The 19419-nt window shown below is 35.1% G+C and overlaps 1 protein-coding gene across 1 annotated transcript in view; it reads right to left on the bottom strand.

Moving 5' to 3' along the window:
* Nucleotides 1–1458: 1458 nt before the first annotated feature.
* LOC128989055 (probable chitinase 10) overlaps nucleotides 1459–19419 on the bottom strand; it is a 50399-nt gene continuing 32438 nt past the window's right edge. Inside the window, exons 16-22 of the mRNA XM_054410911.1 lie at nucleotides 18287–18407; nucleotides 16421–16603; nucleotides 15967–16095; nucleotides 15176–15330; nucleotides 5098–5255; nucleotides 4826–4966; nucleotides 1459–3094 (exon numbers count right to left, since the gene is read on the bottom strand). Of these exons, the coding sequence (XP_054266886.1) occupies nucleotides 2904–3094; nucleotides 4826–4966; nucleotides 5098–5255; nucleotides 15176–15330; nucleotides 15967–16095; nucleotides 16421–16603; nucleotides 18287–18407 (1078 nt within the window). The 3' untranslated portion in view covers nucleotides 1459–2903. The remainder of the gene's footprint in view (nucleotides 3095–4825; nucleotides 4967–5097; nucleotides 5256–15175; nucleotides 15331–15966; nucleotides 16096–16420; nucleotides 16604–18286; nucleotides 18408–19419) is intronic.

The following is a 19419-nucleotide window of genomic DNA, read 5'->3' as shown; positions in this document are numbered from 1 at the left end:
ACTATACCTTAACTATATTTTTTCGAGTAGGCCTACACAGGGAAGTTGCTTAAGAAACTGTGACTAACGATTTCGGTTCTGGCGAAGAAGTATCTGACTTGATGTTTAATGGCAATGTTGACTCGGGTCATTATAGCGTTGTAAAACCTTATCATTAACCCCAGGATGTGAAAAGTAAAAAAAGAAAAAGAAAAGGTAATCATTAATTGGGCGTAAAGAGACAAACAGAACAAAAAAAAAAATAGAGAGAGAACCATCGAACTAAAAAGGTAAAGAGCAGTGATGGTGTTAAATTTGCTCTGGAAGTCCCTTCTAAAAAATACATTTTTTTTTAACTGGGGTCGTTAGATTGGATTTGTCAGTACTGCAAATCTATGAATTTTGAGTCAGAACAGACCAACAGGGACACAAATATTTTTTTCCTTATGTTGTCACAAGGGGAAGGTAAAATTAACTCCTTATCAACATTTTGAGTTTATGGAAAATCTTATCAACAGCGACTATAAAAAGGATCAAGGGTCAAAAGAGACAAAAAACTATTTGAGTAAAATATAATACAAATCTGCATTTGAAATGGCCAGTTCTAAGTCTCACTTGAATCAACATCTTTCTGGTAGTGGTAGTCTACATAGTTTTAAAATCCACGATTCCTTTTCCATCAAATTGGACCGTTAATACCCTCTAACATTGAACAAAGTATGCCCAACTTCATATATACGACGTAAACACAGCTTTTACTCACAGTATGGGTCAAAGATTCGTGAAATGCGACCAACTGCTGATGCGTGATTTACATGTAGGCTAAGTGACTATCTTTATTCCATACAACAAATGCAATGAAAAAAACGACGAATATAGAAATATACTTGAGCAAATTATCTAAATATCATAAATAGCTGCTTATTAGGTTATCAGCATTGCCCAGTTCGTATACTATTTATTTTTCAAATGAAACTCGAATTAATATAAAACATTCATTTGGTTAAAATAATATATCGGTTCGATTAATATAAAATAGTTTATACAGGCAAACTATCAGCTCTATTTCATGTAAAAAAATAAACAACCCCTAAATAAAATACAAAGATAAACAGTTTTTGTTAATTATTATTTCTTTTGTTGCTGACAACATTCCCGTGGCGGAGCACGGGTGGTTAACTAGTATCTATCTATATATTAATAGGCAAGCATGTTTCTTTAAAACCTTTTTTCTCAGCTCGTGTGCATCGCAGGGAAAATCTACGCATACTGTTGGAAAGATATTTTCCTGTAGATGTGCAGCATGCCTTTAAAAATTAAAATAGGCTAACAAATAAGCACAAAAAATGAATTTGAAAACTTCAAAAAATTAACATGGACCATATGGGTTGCCATGATGGTGACGAAATAACAACAAAATGTAAACAGAAAATCAAAACAAAGGGAAGAAATTCCAATCACATGTTTTATTTACAGTGTGGGGAGAAAATAGAGAAATCTGTAAAATAATTATTTTTGGTCGAGTTTCGACCACAGGACGACCACTAGTACTTATTTAATACGCAAGCAGGTTTTTTGTGACAATTACTCCTCCGAAACTACTGAACCGATTGACATGTTTTTGGTGTCATTGGAAAGAGCGTAACGTGAAATTGTGCAGGAAACTTTTTTTTATGGAAATAATTAGAGAGTGAGGGCCTTGGGGCCCTTTAAAGTTTCGTATTCTTTATAAGATTAACATGGGAAACAAACATTGTTATGAAACTCCAGCTGCTGTCAGAAATTAAAAGTGGGAAGATGTGTTAACTGTTAAAAGTCATCATAATTTGCTAATTTAACCGTTTGCTACAAACATTGACTTACTTAGTTGAGATGAAATATTTTCTATTTGAATTTGGGTTGGCATTTCATAATCGAAAAAAGAGAGAGAGCCTGGATTAATTGATAAAAAAAAAATCATTGGCCGCATTTCGTACTTTTCTTAGGGCCAACCTTAATTAAATGTAACAGGAAAAGCAAAGTAGTGTATCTCTATACATAACCAGAATCGTTAGAATAAATTAATTAGAAATATAGGATACAAATCCACGTACAATTAGTGCCTGGATACAATGCATCACATAGGTAGAAGGTGTTAATATGATTCTAATTCACGTTTATGGATTCTCAGACGGTCTTCTACAATGAAGTGCAATGAAAAAGGACGCCATATAAAATGTACAACGTGTATGGTAAGCGTTTGAATGATTATATAAGTTATTTTACAGAAAATTATCACAATCGAAAACTTATTTTGAATAGCATCAGTCTTTTAAAATCCAGTAGTTAAAAGTAAATATAGTAATGCATACCAAAATCAGCTCTTGAAACCACGATAACCCCCGTAAAACACTCCGAAAAAAACAAAAACTATTAAATTACTAATTCTTAAATAATGCTAAAATGTATTTTGTGTGTATATAAGAATGTTCTGTTCGCAAATCCATACATTAGTCACAATCATCTAGTTTATATACATCTTAAGTTTATAAAACAAAAGCGTTTCACAGTCTTTGACTCTAATCATTTACCAAGTGAACTGGGCCTATTTTTTTTCAAATGACTTATTAATTAACTTGGTGAGAGAATCATTTCCCTTCTTGTTTGTGTTGTGGCAACCTTTTTTAAACATTTTTGACGTAGAAGTCTGTTTTCTGTCATAAACAACAATTATTTGAGTACTGTAGCATGTATTGTGTCACATAATGTATCAAAGTTCCGAAAACTAAGATAAAATCATAGATTACAAGAAGTAGACACCAAAATGTAACATTAAGCAGTACACAGCATCTGGTAGACACATTTGACTGGCCCACTTCAGTTGTGATGTCCGCGTTAAAGCAAGTGAAGTTTTCCGAAGATTAATATTGGTTCTGGATCACAGATCATGGTTGTCCATAAATGTTCAGTTCTTGTATGGTTATGGACGAGTTAGTTATGAGTAGTCTCAGTGGCTCCAGGCTGGGAACGTCCACGATCATGTCGTCATATCTTCTCGCAGAGAAGGACGTTCCTCTCGTACGTTTGTAAATGTTCTTCGCTTCTCGCAGGGTTTTGCAGAAGTTTTTCATTCCTCCTAAAACATTTAGAGTGTCAATAGATGTACATTTTAACCCTGAATTGATATATTATTATTATCTTTATGGTATCAATACTATTCATTCAACTAATGCCCAAACTATTCTATGAGTCTCTTGATTGTCCAAGTTTGACAGGTTTGGGAATTGGGTAGGTAAGTGAATGCTGTTGGATCGTGTTGTTTACTCGTAATGCACAATTAAAATTGTTTTACCTTTTATTATTATAATATTACCATATCAATATAATTACTGCAGTATAATAAAATATGTCATGAATTATTTTTTCATTTTAATTTTTGCTTATAAAGTGTAGATTACAAATAAATTAAACTAGTAAATTTTTTTATCCCAACTAAATTTATATATTTTGAAAGATTTCCAAAACCCTTCATATCCAGTTTAAATGTGTTATATTAGATACTGTTAATGTAAAGAAAGTGCTTATAAAGCAAGAAACCACCATGAAAACTGATTATCAGACTTACCCACTTAAAGGAATATGATTCACAAACTTATTAGGATTGTTAATTTTTATCTATAACTAGATAAGGCTTATCAGATAAAAAATCTATTACTCTAGTCACCTTTATGGCCTTACTCTTCTCTAGTAATTGGATGTATGGGATTTTTAAGGGTTGAAAAAAGAGAATTTTATCTTTTATCTCGAACACTTTGGTCCAAGAAACTAAATTCTATAAAGTGTTACATGACTACTAATTAATTATTCAGTAGTAGTATATAAAGCAGACATAAATAAAATATAATGTATTTTTACATCGCGGATGTATTGAATTTGTAAGAAACACTCCTTACACATAGAGTATGTTTAACATGTACGCAAGTCCATTTCTTTTTAGCGAATTTCCCTTAAAGGGAATAATCTATTACCGTAGGTCTCATGGTAAGACCTAGACCCGGGACCGATTTACTTTTTCGTTTTGAGCTCCCCAGAGGCCAAAAACACCATCCGTTCAAATTCATATATATATATATATATATATATATATATATATATATATATATATATATGTCCGTTAGCGCGATAACTCGAGCAAAATTGATCCGATTTTGATGAAATTTGGTACAAACGTGTAAACCTACATTTATTCAAACGAGTTCGCGAACCAGCATAATCGGACCATGGGATCAGGGGTTTATGGGGGTTTTTATGGGGTAAAAATGGGTTTTTCTCATTTTTGACCCTAAAAACTTTAAATTTCTAAATTTCTCTCTAGACCATTTTGAAGAGCTTAAAAAACAAATAATTTAGTATATTGAAGTTTTTTTGAATGTTCATTGACTACGGAGAAAATTAAAGAAATTGTAAATTTAAAATTCCCATGTTATTCTTATGGAGAATAAATAAACTGTTCTAGTTTGCTTGTTTATGGATATATTTCAATCAAATTTGGCAATTTGGCTTATTTCATACTAAGCTATCAATATTTCAATTGAAAAAACACACCTCAACATCTTTCCCGTAGCAGCAAACCTAACTGCTCACTAAAATTAATGTTATTTAAATAGGAAATAAATCTGAACATTTATAGGGGATATTTTAGTAGAAATCAAGCCGGGTGAATGGAAATTCGCTTAGTATGCAGGTTTGCTGCGACGGGGGTATTTTCTTATCCTCACATACTCCAAGTCAACATGTCAAAACTCGCTTTTAAGCTGTATAAGATATAGTCAACCAATCAATTGGTGTGCATATGACGAAGAATTACCTGCTTTCTCGATCAGCTGTAAAAGTTCAACCACCAGGTCAGGTTGAAGATCGTTCTCATCAGGTTGGTCATCGTGTTGACCGTGGGCTCTGGAGCGTATAGGAGGATCTACTGAAGGAGGGGAAACGTCAACTAAAGGAGCTGAAACAACGAGCATAAAACATGGTTTACTACTCATCCAAGATCATAAAAAAAAATTATGAAACCAAAAATTTGATTTACGGCTATACATACAGTACTAGTTTCTTGAAGTGTAAGTTTCAATCATTTACCTGCAGGTCTGTACCTTGTAGTGGAGGGAGGTGTTGATGTAGTGGCCGGTGATTTTGTAGGAGGTTCAGTTTTCAACTTCTTTGTTGTAACAACCCGTGTTGGTTTTGGGCGTGCTACGGGTTTTGAAGTGCGTCTTGTTGGTTCCTCCGGAAATACCCTGGAAAGTTGAGTGTAAGTAATGTACGAATGTATGGCATCTTCCATGATTCCAGCGAATCTCGCTGTGGAGAATTTGTTATTACCATTGGTCTCATGATAAAACCCAGGACCGATATATTATAGATCAAAATTAACATGTTATAGCATTGACTATATAACACTATACAGGGTGATTCAAAATGAATGACCCAGTTTTAACACTTTATAACTTTTATACTATTATACTTACCGCTATAAAATACACATCAAACGAAAAAACAACTCAAAGAGTGTATGCTTTCCAAAGGCACATCATTTAACCAGCAGAACTGTAGATTTAATTGTACAAAGTTAAAAAGTAATCTCCAACTTTTTTTATCACTAGAAATTTGGAGGTAACTTGACGTTTTTGCAAATAACTTTTAAATGGTGAGGAAATCGACCAAAATGGAAGGTAATAATCTGAAAGAGAATAAAATTTCGTACGTTCTGCTAAAATGAATTATTTGAAAATACTCAAGAAAAGTATCAAAAATTGCCTCAAAATAAAAAAAAAATTGAAAATCCCCGTCTTCAATGTAGACAATAAACATAGCAAACATTAAATTTCACACTGTTTTTATTTTAAGCCAAATTAAGGCTACTTTTATTGAGTATTTTCAAGAAATGCATAATAGTAGATTGTAGGAAATTTCATTCTCTTTCGGAATATTACCTTCCACTTTGGTCGATTTCCTCACCAATTAAAAGTTATTTGCAAAAACGTCTAGTAACTTCCAAATTTCTAGTGATATAAAAAGTTGGAGATTACTTTTTAACTTTGTACAATTAAATCTACAGTTCTGCTGGATCGATTTTGTTAAATGACGTGTCTTTGGAAGGCATAAACTCTTTGAGTTGCTTTTTCGTTTGATGTGTATTTTAAAGCGGTAAGTTTAATAGTAAAAAAGTTATAAAGCGCTTGTTAGATATCAATTTCATTTAGTATAGCATATTATTTTTATTTCAACGCATATTTTTCCATTGCCCTGAGCTTTGGTTTCGCCGTTTATCTTTCTACCCATGTCCGGCCGATAAGGATGGAATTTCCCGACCTTTGTACTTTTCCATCGTACGATGTCCGGCCGCGGCACAGTCCGCTACTATTCCTCTCGACATTAAGTCACTTTTTCATGCAGCAATACGCTCACCGCTATCATAACCTTTCATATTATTTCATTACAAATCAAATTCAACCCTCATTAGGCCATAAAAGATCGTTTTTGTTTTGCCTTATAACAAGAAGTGAATTTTAAGTTTATTTTTTCGTGTACATAAACTATTTCTAAAGACTTTAAAAAGTGTGCAGTGCAATCCCGGACAGGACGACATGACGCCAGCAGGTGGGGTACCCCAGCCGTGAACACCTTTCTACAACTACAAGGTCGGTGGAAATCTATTTTGAAATATAATAGAAGCTGAAGTCAGTCATTATAAAATTGAACTATTTTTAATCTCATATTTAATATAAAACGATCTTTTGAAAATAAGCTAATTTATTTCTGGGTAGGCCTAAGAGCTCATTGCTCACGTTTTTATTCTATCATATAATTGGTCCTTTCGAACCTGATCATTTCATCATTTGTAGGACTGGCCTAGGGAAAAATATTTTCTCATATCTCATTCTAATTAAAATTCAGTAAGAATTTTCTGTCGTAATTATTACGAAAACATAGCCTACAATTTTCATGTAATTTCCTGAGAACGTCTCAGAAGGCAATCCTTGTAACAAGCCGCCATTTTTATTTTCCATCAAGCTAAGCCAATCGAATCGGCTTTTTCTGTAACCATTTATATTTCTCCTCCCCCATATCCTAACCTCCTACGTCATAACCTGATACGTCACAGCTGCTTCCACTGCCTCATGCCACTGCCACTACGACTGCAGCGACAAGAACACAAACAGCTGTTAGACCTGATCATGGCAGCAGCGCTGTCAAAATTGTTTGTTTACGTTTGAGAAAATGGAAGTTCAAAGTATTGGAGATAATTACAACTTATGAAGTATGTTTCGGCAATAATCATGTCATCTTTAATTTAGAATATTTAAGTCTCAATACTCATTTAAAGGCTCAATATGAGGTTTACAACTTTTGTTAAACATTGTGAGTTGATCGAAATAAGACTTGAAGCCATCAACAAACAAGTGGTAAGTCTTTCTGAAGTTAGTATTGTTAATGAGTTAACCTCCCAACAAATTAATAAGCTTAAACTATTGACAAAAACAGCTAATCAAAAACACTTTGAGTTTGAAAAACATGTTAATAAGCTTTTTTCTAATATTGCTTCCATTGAGGATATAGACAATAACAAACTAAGTGGTTTTCAAGAGAAAATATCAGATTTATATATTAGCATACAGTCAGCTTGTGATGCTTTGTTGCCTGCTCCTACACCTGAACAACCAGGCCTAGGCCTAAATGATTCTGATGTTAGCACAGCTGGTCCAGCAACAGAGGTTAAGTCTAAGACATCTATTAGGCTACCTAAAATCAACTTGCCAGTTTTTTCTGGTAGGGCTGAGCACTGGATAGCCTTCCAAGGCATATTTGAGACTACCATTCATCTAAATTCATCACTTTCAAACATAGAGAAATTTTCTTATCTGCTTTCTTGCCTGTCTGATGAGGCACTTGACCTTGTTAGATCCCTGCCACTTAATGCCACCAACTATTTGATTGCATGGGGAAATTTACAAAAAAGGTACCACAATATTAGGCTATTGGTTACCCTCCACACAAACAAGATTCTTGACCTTCCGCAGGTTCACAAACCCTCTGTTAAGGAGCTTAGAAATTTTATATCAGCTTATAATGACAACTATCAAGCCCTAAAGGCCCTTAACCATGATATTGCAGCCAATGAAAGCCTAGTTCTTACTTCACACTTGTTGCGTAAATTCGATCCTGAGTTACGTGCTGAATTTGAACGAAAAAGGGAAGACTCTAAAATTATTCCAAACATTGGGGAATTTTTAAAATATCTTGAGGATGAGTGTATTCAACAAGAAGCAGCATATTTAAATAACTTGCCAACTTCAACCTTTTCATCTACTTCCAAGCAACCTAATGCGTCTAAAATGCTACAACCGAAAAATCCTTTTTCAAGGCCAGGTAACGTAGCAAAGCCTAACAAGGCAGTACTAATGTCAGTTTCAGCTGGTAAGCAGCAACCATGTTGCGTCTTTTGTAATTCTGCGCACAACATATTTCATTGCGAGAAATTTGGAGTATTGATTCCTCAGAATAGGTACAATATTATTAAAGAGAAGAATGTATGCCTAAACTGTTTTGGAAATCATAACACAGGATCTTGTAGATCTATTTATTCTTGTAAAAAATTCAAGAAAAAGCATCACTCTCTTCTTCATTTTGAAAAGCAGGATCAGAATGTACAATCTAATAGTGCGACACAATCAGTAACTTTAGCCACTTCCTCGACCTCTTGTATCAGAGGCCTAGCCAATGACCTTGGTAACACTGTGGTTGCTACTGCACAATCTCAAAATAGTATGATACTTTTAGCCACAGCTCTGATTAAGGTGTCTACTGAGAATGGAAATCAGATAGTTGTACGTGCTGTACTAGACAGTGCCTCTCAGGCTACTATTATGTCAGAGTCCTGTGCTTCGATGCTTAAGGTTAAGCGCACCTTATGTGGTGTGACTGAAATAACAGGCATATCTTCAGCTCAAATCAAACCTAAAGGTTTAACAATAGTGAATTTTTCTTCACTTAATGGTACTATTTTGGCTTCTTCACACTCCGTCTTAATACTAGACAAAATCTCTAACTACATGCCTCGCATTACCATTTCACCTGATGTACGTACCAAGTTGAAAGGGTACACATTGGCAGACCCAACCTTTGATACACCAGGCCCAATTGATTTATTAATTGGGGCTGACCTGTTCACACAAACATTGTTAGGGCCTACAGTTGCACTTGGCGACAACATGCCTCATGCTATCAACACAATATTTGGTTATGTCATTCTAGGAAACGTTCCTATCATGCAAAGCCCTTCTAACTACAGTGGGTTATCTACTCTACTTTCTACTAATGGTGTTGACCTACACTCAACGCTCCAACGTTTTTGGTCCATCGAAGAACCTCCATCAATTTTGAAATTGTCACCAGAAGAAGAAGAATGTGAACGCCATTTTTTAGATAATCATTCTTGAGATAGCACAGGTAGATTTGTGTGCAAACTACCATTCAAAAATGACCCTTCAAAATTAGGAGAATCTTCTACAACGGCAAAACGCACTTTCCTATCTATGGAACGTAAATTTCAGTCTAATCCTGAACTTAAGGACAACTATATAAATTTCATGGAAGATTATAGGCTCTCTGGTCATATGAAACTTTGTGACAAGAATCTAGACCTTTCTAGGCCTCATTGTTTTTTGCCTCATCATGGTGTGTACAAAGATGGTAAGATACGAGTTGTCTTCAATGCGTCTTCACCTACGTCTACAGGACTGACTCTCAACAATATTTTGCACCCAGGTCCAAAACTTCATAATGAGATTAGAGACATTATTCTTCGTTTCCGTCTTTTAAAGATTGCCTTTACTTGTGACATTAAACAGATGTTTATGATAGCCATCCATGACGATGACCAACCTTTTCAGCTTATTTACTGGAGAGAAAACCCTTTAAGTCAACTTGATATTTATCAATTAACCACAGTCACTTTTGGAATGTCATCATCACCATTTCTCGCAAACCGAGTTATTCAGGAGCTAATTAAGCAGGAGGGAGAAAACTATCCCATGACTTCAAAATTCCTTCGGCAACAAATTTATGTTGATGATGCCCTTTTAGGCGCAAATTCTATCCAAGAAGCATCGCAGTTGCGTGATGAAGTTATAGCTATCCTTAAAAAAGGTGGTTTTGAGCTGCGTAAATGGGCTTCGAATGATTCACAGATATTAGGAAACTTACCTAAAGAACACTGTGTAACTCCTGTTGTATTAGATCAACATGCTGTTGGAATTTTAGGATTAAAATGGAATCCTGATTCAGATCAATTTTCTTATTCAATTGAGAAACCATCCTCCTTGTTCACCAAGAGATCAATTCTTTCCACTATTGCTAGAATTTACGATGTTACTGGAATGCTAGCACCGCTTACTTTCTGGGCAAAAGCTTTAATGCAGCATGTGTGGACATTAGGGCTTGGCTGGGATGATCCCCTTCCCTGTGAAGTAGCAGATCGATGGTCAACATTTATTAATGAGCTCCCACTGATTGAAAACTTAAAAATCCAAAGATTCAAATCCTTAGAAGATGCTGTAGATATCCAATTACATGGGTTTTCTGACGCAAGCGAATTAGGCTATGCTGCTTGTGTATATATTCGCACAGAAGATGTACAAGGGAATATTGATGTGAACTTATTAATTGCAAAATCAAAGGTAGCTCCACTGAAGCGTGTTACAATACCACGGCTAGAACTATGTGGTGCTCAAATTCTTGCAAACTTGCTACATTACTGTGCTGACAAGCTATCTGATCAATGTGAAATCAAATCCATTACTGCTTGGAGTGATTCCACCATAACCTTGTCATGGATTCATACGCCTGCCTACAGGCTAAAGCTTTTTGTAGCTAACCGTGTTTCTCAAATCCAGGAATTAACCCCTTCATGTATCTGGAAACATGTTTCAACTAATGAAAATCCTGCCGATTGCGCCTCTAGGGGTTTTACTGCCGCTCATCTAATAAATAACACCTTGTGGTGGTCAGGTCCACACTGGTTGAAAACTTCACCCTCTTCTTGACCTATAGCTCGTTTCAGCGTCTTGGAAGATACCCTTCCAGAAATGAAGCCTACTACCATTAGTCTTCTCACAAGAGAAGAAAACCAAACTTTTGACTTTATTACTGCTCCAAAATACTCTTCATGGACCTCATTACTACACATTATGTGTTATGTTCTACGCTTCATTAAGTGCCTAAAGAATAAATCAAATATTACGCATCCTTTGACACTTGAAGAAATCGAGGAATCTGAGAAACAAATTTGGTTATTAATACAAGCAGAAACATTTTCTCAAGATATTGAACTCTTAAAGAAGAATAAAACTTGCTCTAAACGCCTACAAAGATTAACTCCGTTTTTGGATGAAAGTGGATTAATCAGAGTTGGAGGTCGGCTCAAACACTCCAATCTTTTGTACTCAACCAAACATCAGATAATTCTACCTAAGAATCACATAGTGATTAATCTTTTAATTGACCATTACCATAAAATCAACCTTCATGTTGGACCTCAACAGCTTCAAGCTTTCCTTCAAGAAAAGTTCTGGATATTAAACGCTCGAAGTCTTATTAGGTCTAGAGTGTTCAAATGCTTGAAATGTTACCGAGCCAAACCTAAGCTAACAGCCCCTCTCATGGGAGAACTTCCTGCAGCACGTATCATCCCTTCTCGCTGCTTTAATATATCAGCCGTAGACTATGCTGGGCCTTTCTCAGTTAAATTTTTCAGACTCCGCAAGACACAACCTTTGAAAGTGTACCTTTGTCTCTTTATTTGTCTTGCTACAAAGGCAATACATTTGGAAGTTATTACTGACTTGACAGCTGATGCTTTCATTGCTTCATTAACGAGATTCATATCTCGAAGAGGTTTAATATCTGAGCTGTATTCTGACTGCGGTACTAATTTTGTTGGGGCTGCATCTTCCCTAAGAAAGTGCTTTGAAGATCTTATGCGCAATCCTAATACTCAAAAGTTTGCAGAGAATCACAGAGTTCAGTTTAATTTCATACGACCAAGAGCTCCTCATCAGGGAGGGCTTTGGGAGCGAGCGGTGAAAAGTGCAAAATACCACCTTACCAGAGTTATGGGTGAACAAACATTGACCTACGAGGAATTCATCACTTTGACTGCTAGGGTTGAAGCCGTTTTAAACTCTAGGCCTATTACACCACTTTCAGCTGATCCTAATGACTTACAGCCTATTACTCCTGGCCATTTTCTGACAGGTGGTCCATTGACATCTCTCATTGAACCTCATTTGATAAATTCATCAACAAGTCATGTACAACGTTGGAAACTGATACAAGCCTTTACTCAACACTTCTGGGTTCGATGGCAAAGAGAATATTTGCAAACACTACAGGAACGTTCGAAATGGACTTCAAATGGAAGAAACCTACAAGTCGGTGACCTGGTCATCGTACATGAAGACAACGCTCCACCTCTCTCTTGGAAGATGGGACGAGTAACTGCAGTGTTTCCTGGGAAAGACGGCATAGTACGAGTGGTCCAACTCAAGACCGCAAAAGGAACCTTAACCCGACCTTCCGTTAAGGTATCCTGTCTCCCAATCCAATAACTTAACTTGCAACGCCCCTTGCAACCCTCTTATTATTTTCATTATTATAAGGCCAATGAATATTTCTTTTCTTTAATTTTCTGTTGAACCAGGTTGGTTCAAGGGGGGCGATATGTTAGATATCAATTTCATTTATATTATTTTTATTTCAACGCATATTTTTCCATTGCCCTGAGCTTTGGTTTCACCGTTTATCTTTCTACCCATGTCCGGCCGATAAGGATGGAATTTCCCGACCTTTGTACTTTTCCATCGTACGATGTCCGGCCGCGGCACAGTCCGCTACTATTCCTCTCGACATTAAGTCACTTTTTCATGCAGCAATACGCTCACCGCTATCATAACCTTTCATATTATTTCATTACAAATCAAATTCAACCCTCATTAGGCCATAAAAGATCGTTTTTGTTTTGCCTTATAACAAGAAGTGAATTTTAAGTTTATTTTTTCGTGTACATAAACTATTTCTAAAGACTTTAAAAAGTGTGCAGTGCAATCCCGGACAGGACGACATGACGCCAGCAGGTGGGGTACCCCAGCCGTGAACACCTTTCTACAACTACAAGGTCGGTGGAAATCTATTTTTAAATATAATAGAAGCTGAAGTCAGTCATTATAAAATTGAACTATTTTTAATCTCATATTTAATATAAAACGATCTTTTGAAAATAAGCTAATTTATTTCTGGGTAGGCCTAAGAGCTCATTGCTCACGTTTTTATTCTATCACAGCGCTAACTGGGTCATTCATTTTGAATCAACCTGTATATAGTGTTATATAGTCAATGGTTATAGTTTGGTTGCTTATTATTGATTAATTTAATCCTGTAATACTAAATTTTGATCAAAAACACTCAAACTTCCCTGTAGCAGCAAACCTAAGTACTTTCTAAATCTAATCTTATGGGAAATAAACCTGACATGTCTACGGAAATATTTTAGTAAAACTATAATCATTCAAATTGAAATTATCTTAGTCTGCAGGTTTGATGCAACGACGACGGTATTTTCCTATGCATCCAAACTTATACTGCAAACCACACTAATATCCAATTGGGCCTGGTTATATATGACCTGTGTGCCCATTTGGAATCAATCGCCATTGTAATACAATTCATATATAGAGTGTCCAGAACTCTCTGTAACCCTTTTGTAAAAACACCGAAAAACACCATATAGACATGGGTCTAAAATGCCTGATTTTCTGGCTGTGTGTCTGTATGTGATTTACACAAATGAATCCATAACTTTCGTACTTCCTTAGCGATTGACTTGAAGTTGGTACGTAAGTAAAAAGTAAGTTTAATCTTTGCACAAAGTATCAGATTTATAAATACTACTAATCCAAAATGGCGTTCATATAAAATCTTCTATCACAGATATCTATAAGTAATGACATAAACAAATAACTAGAATAATCACTTATAGTAAATTTAATAACTAATCCATCGGTACCTAAGTTGTAAAGATCAGTTCATAAAAAGCAAGATAAAAAACACTGTTGCACCGCGCCACGTCACGTCGGTGAGGTATGGCGGGGTGCACTGTACCATGACGGTCTCACAAACATTGTTATATCTGGGTTGTTTATTAACCGATCCTTACAGCTTAAGTACTCTTGGATTAGTAATTATATTTACTAAAAATTCTTAGCCCTGATACTTTTTTTAATAATCACTTATTTTTAAGATATTTAAAATAAAAGGTTCCAGGATCCGAAACCTCGCCATCACTGCCTTGGGCCCGAAGTCCGTGACGCTACCTAGTAGGATTAAACATTATGACGCTACCGACTAGTGCAAAGATTGTACGTACGTTTTAATTCTTACTTACCAAGTTTCAAATCAATCACTTAAGGAGTTTGAAATTTATGGATTTATTTGTGAAAATCACTTACAGCCACAGTCAGGAAACCAGGCATCTTAGACCCATGTTTATACAGTATGGTGTTTTTTGCACTGTTTTGACCAAAGGAAAGAATATAAAAACATGTTCCAGGACACCCTGTATATTTGATATCCTTTAAATCTTTACAGTATAAATGTTTACAGTAGAAACATTGAAGTATTGAAGTGTTGGAATCCGCATTTAATTATTTTGTAAAATAGCGCATGCAGGTGAAATGATAATAAAAATATATTTATCAGTGATTACTACTTTAACGCGACCCCATACTATTCATTACTTTAGCTTTGCATCTCTTAATTAAATTGTTCATAGTGAACGGGTAAATTTATAAATTTTCAAATAAAGTAGTTTTTTATGGTTTTATGGTACATGTAAGATTTTACGTAGTTTGTTGATATACTAAAACTATTTTTTTCTCCAGTATAATTTAAATTAACAGAAACAGAAGTGTTACATTAAAAAGCAACCCGTACATACACACGCATATAATACAGCGGCTCAAAAATTGGAAATAATCCTGCTTTAATGCTTGCATGTATAAGTTTCATTATATTAGCTAAGATTACTTTACATTGCGCAACATGAAAAGTTAATGAATCTTTCTTGTATTTTTACGAAAAATGCTTGAGAGTCCATACTCACATCACACTCTCTTCTCGTGAAGGTATCATGTTCAGTTCCTCCTTGGCAGCGTTTATCAGAGGATACCTGTTATTGCCACAGGACCCCAGGAAATCGTCGTAGTCAATAGTCCAGAACACAACTCCTGCGAGACCTTTCTGCTTGGCGTAGCGAGCCTAGAGACAAAAACATTATGATAAAAAATTAGAGTACAAAATCAACAGGTAATTTAGATTATTCTCTAGATGATGGAGAGAAGTTAAATAGCTAGTACCAGGGGACCAAGCCATGGCTCGGTATAGTTGATTTCGATTATAAAAGCTATAGGCCCTATAGCTTTATAACTGAAGGAAACTCAAGTCTTATTTACAACTAATTTGGGATTTAATTATTTAAGTTTCAATTTAATTTCAATTTATTATGATGGAAATTTTAACCTGGCAATCCACAGCACATTAATTATCATACGGTTCACACACTCCGCACTACTCACCTTTACTACTTTCTTCACCTCTTTCTACTTCGTGGACCTGTTTCCCTCCCTTCCTATAGCATATAAGTATTGCAGACACGTTAATCTAAATGTCTTGGATTTTCGTGCCAGAGCTACCAATTAAATTTATCAGTATATTTAGTTGACTATGATATTGTACCGGCTCCTTCTTGTTCTGTTTTATGCGTTCCACGAACAGAACTCTGAAATTTATGTGGACGGACAAGTGCAATCTGATAACTCTTAAAAAGTACTTTGATTCAGTAAGGGTAACAATCTAAATAGGCTTATATTGTTGTAAATCAACGTCAAAAATCACCTTAGTCCGGACCATGTTGGGATCATCGTAGCCAACCCATTGGTTCCCCTTGTAGGCGTGTGGTCCAACAGACCCGTGTGGTTTACTGTGCGCCACTGTCCAATTTTCGTTCTTAATCTTGGAACAAATCTGAAGAAAAAAACAGTTAATATTATTGTTTTGATACCACTGTACAAGTTCGATGTCTAATATTTTATCCCTCAATCACATCTGCTAGATACAAAAACAACCAAATGGTTTAATAAAGGGAAATAATTATACTTTGTGCAGCTATTTACAATCATTAATAAATAAATTAATTAAAATACACAGAATATGTAATTTTCTTAAATTTGAATTGGTGAAAGAGTAATAGACAGACAGTATTTAATTTAGCTTCTTATGTAGGTAGTCATGTAGTTAACATGTATGACAAAAAATTAACTAATTGTTTAAAATCTATATTGGATACTACCTCGAAGTAAGAAAAGAAGCCATCTTCCCCTGTGAAAGGGCCTTTATCGCCAGCTCCGTCGGCTTCGGCGCCCAGGTCGGTGTCTTCAGGATCTATCAACCTCTTTGTACGACCATATGTTGGGATGCCGAGGACCAACTTTTCCGGAGCTGCTCGCTCTAAGAAGTAATTGATAGTGTAGTCCTGAGGAAAGAGTTATAGAGCTATACTAAAAACATATAATAATATATAATATTAATAGAGGTAAAGCCAAATAAAATTAGACTTCTATAAATTTTTTAAGTCATTCCAGTATGTTTTGTTTTCGTAATGGAATTATCAATGTTATTTGGTTACTCATCACTAAATTAAATTTATGCACCAAGACTAAAAAAAAATAGCTTATTTCGGGGTTTTATCAAAACCCATTTTCAGCCTCTGGTAACATGATTGATAATAACCCGAAATATAGGCCTACCACATTTTAGTACGCCTAATTGTGTATAATTTTAATTTAGTTATGAGTAACCAACAAACCAAGAATAATACTTTTTAAATATCAAATAGTTTTTAGTATTCATTTATTTACTATTCAAAAAAGCACGCAAGATAACGTATTTCAAACGTAAACGATAACGCTTCTTATAAAATGAAGATTTAAGCACTCATGGAAACACAAAAAATTCTCATTGCTCGAGGTGATATAGGCGTATATCTTGTATTAGCAGAATATTTATAACTTCTTGTATAAGCAGCACAATAATATTAGATAAAAAAATATAAAAATACAATATCAAACTGAAAATAATACAGCAACAACACCTTAGCTTAGATTTAGATTAATAGCTATATCAAACAAACAAACACTGAAAATATCTGAATGAGCATGATTTTAAGCACATTATTGACTCCCTCAACCCTCCTGAAACATAACGTGGATTATTTTTTTTTCAACCTGCATGGGTAAAATTGCTTAGCTACGACCGTTTTAAACGAGCCGTTACAATTCAGTTCTTAGATTTGAAAAGGTTCACTTAACAGCATTTTTTGAAGTCAATTCCTACGTATCAGTTACGAGGTCAGTCACATCAGTCAACAAAAATATTCTTTAATAGATTTTATATTGCGCTATCTACACTCATCCGGTGCAGGTCCGTCAGTTGCTATGCAGGTGTCTGTCAGGCAATTTCAGATTTCTTCCCACCAAGAACACATGACAGACGTATTTGATGTCAGAAAATATTCTTTTTGTTATTTAAATTATTGTGTTTATATTTTAGATACTGTACGCAACAATGAACAAGATGGATGGTGATAGACTATTTTAATTGAAACATTTTGACTGTAACATCACTGTAAATAAAGTGACGGAAGACTGACTGAAACTACTATGACTGACTACATTTACAATATACGAAAATAGGGTTTCAATATATATATATATATATATAATATATATATATATATATATTAACACTATAATGTTTTATTTTCAAAATTTTAATAAATGTATATTATATTATATTTATATTTATACATTGCATTTAAATTAATAACATGCAATTAAAAGAGCGTGCGTCACCTGTTTACCGTGCTAGCTTTGAGACTTCTAGCACTGAGCAGCTCGACTACGGTGTTGCCAATTTTACCAGGCCACGCCCTGGAGCTTGAGGTGGCCGTGATAGAATGGTGTAATATGATCTATGTAGCTTTGTTACTCACTAAGATCAGCTATTTCACTAGCCAAGATAATTAATTTAAAACCCAATGATCAGGAGCATCGCTGGGTCCAGTTTTGACTCGAAAAGCTAATGACCTTTCACAGGATAGAACCAGCGACCTTTTGACTGCTAAACAAGCATTATAACCACTCGTTTTCCCACTTACAATGTTCAATTCTTTATCATCCTCGTCGTCCGATGTCGCGTAAAGAGGGGCGTGGTGCTTCACTACGGTGGTGAACGAGAACTGGTAGTCATAGCAGAGCACGCTGATGAAGTCCATGTAACTGAAAATAATTGCATATTATCTTAATATTACTGCACACTTCAACTGCACCTTGTTCATTTATGAGTTTGAACAATTCGTTGCAGTATGTATATGAATAACCTAAGATTAAAAAGAATTACCACGCGTACACATGAATTGGAAACAGCTTTTACGTGCAAGAAACATCGTGTTTAGGATTTCATAATATGTGTACTATGTGTTTTTACAAAATAAGTGGGAAAGGTAAGCTAAGTCGGTTTTCAAATTTAAATAACTACAACGAAATGACATGCCATTAAAAGTACGAGGTGGGGTTTTTTTAAGTAAGGGCCGTTTTTGCGTATGGATCCGTAGTTCACTTGTACGCAGCAACGAGGCTCTTCGATATTTACTTGCATCATTTGTGAAAGAATGACACCATGTTGCAGCTTTTTAGCTGGCATGTACGCTTCGCTGTGTGTTTCTAAAAATGTTTAAGCTATCGAATTTCTCCCTGCATGCAAGGTAAGGTCAGTGATACGTTGTTTGATTACAAGAAGCATATCCGATGCTGGCATTCTAGCAGATGACTGAAGGCTATGGCCCTAATAAAATTATGAGTGAGGGATAAGTGTGAAAATGAGTTATGAAGTGTACAAATGACCGTGAACTCTTTTTCAATTGTGGTCTTCTGTGAGAAGACCGAAAACACAATTCCTTCCGAAATGAACTTTTTACAGTCATTTTTAAACTCCCTAACATATTGATGCATTTTTTCCTGTTACCATTGCATCAGAGTTATAAACTTAAGCCATCAAACGATGAATATCAACATCGGATTGTTGAAATTACTTATACTGTAGTACTTTGTGTAATGGCAAAATGTTCTGCCTCCTAGAAACTGTCAAATAGTTAATAGTTTAATACCATATGTTTTTGGTTTTGTGTTATGTAAATAAGATCAATAATGAAGAATGGTTTAAATAGGAATAAAGTTTGTTGCAAGTTCATCTATATCCTTATTTAAATGTTAAAAGCTATAATTAAAAGTA

Source organism: Macrosteles quadrilineatus, unplaced genomic scaffold (assembly GCF_028750875.1).
Source record: "Macrosteles quadrilineatus isolate MER2022 unplaced genomic scaffold, UCM_ALF_1.0 Scaffold_3__2_contigs__length_128488019, whole genome shotgun sequence".
In the NCBI taxonomy this organism is placed as follows: domain Eukaryota; kingdom Metazoa; phylum Arthropoda; class Insecta; order Hemiptera; family Cicadellidae; genus Macrosteles; species Macrosteles quadrilineatus.
The sequence above is the reverse complement of the archived record's forward strand: the minus strand, read 5'-3'. Positions and strand labels throughout refer to the sequence as shown.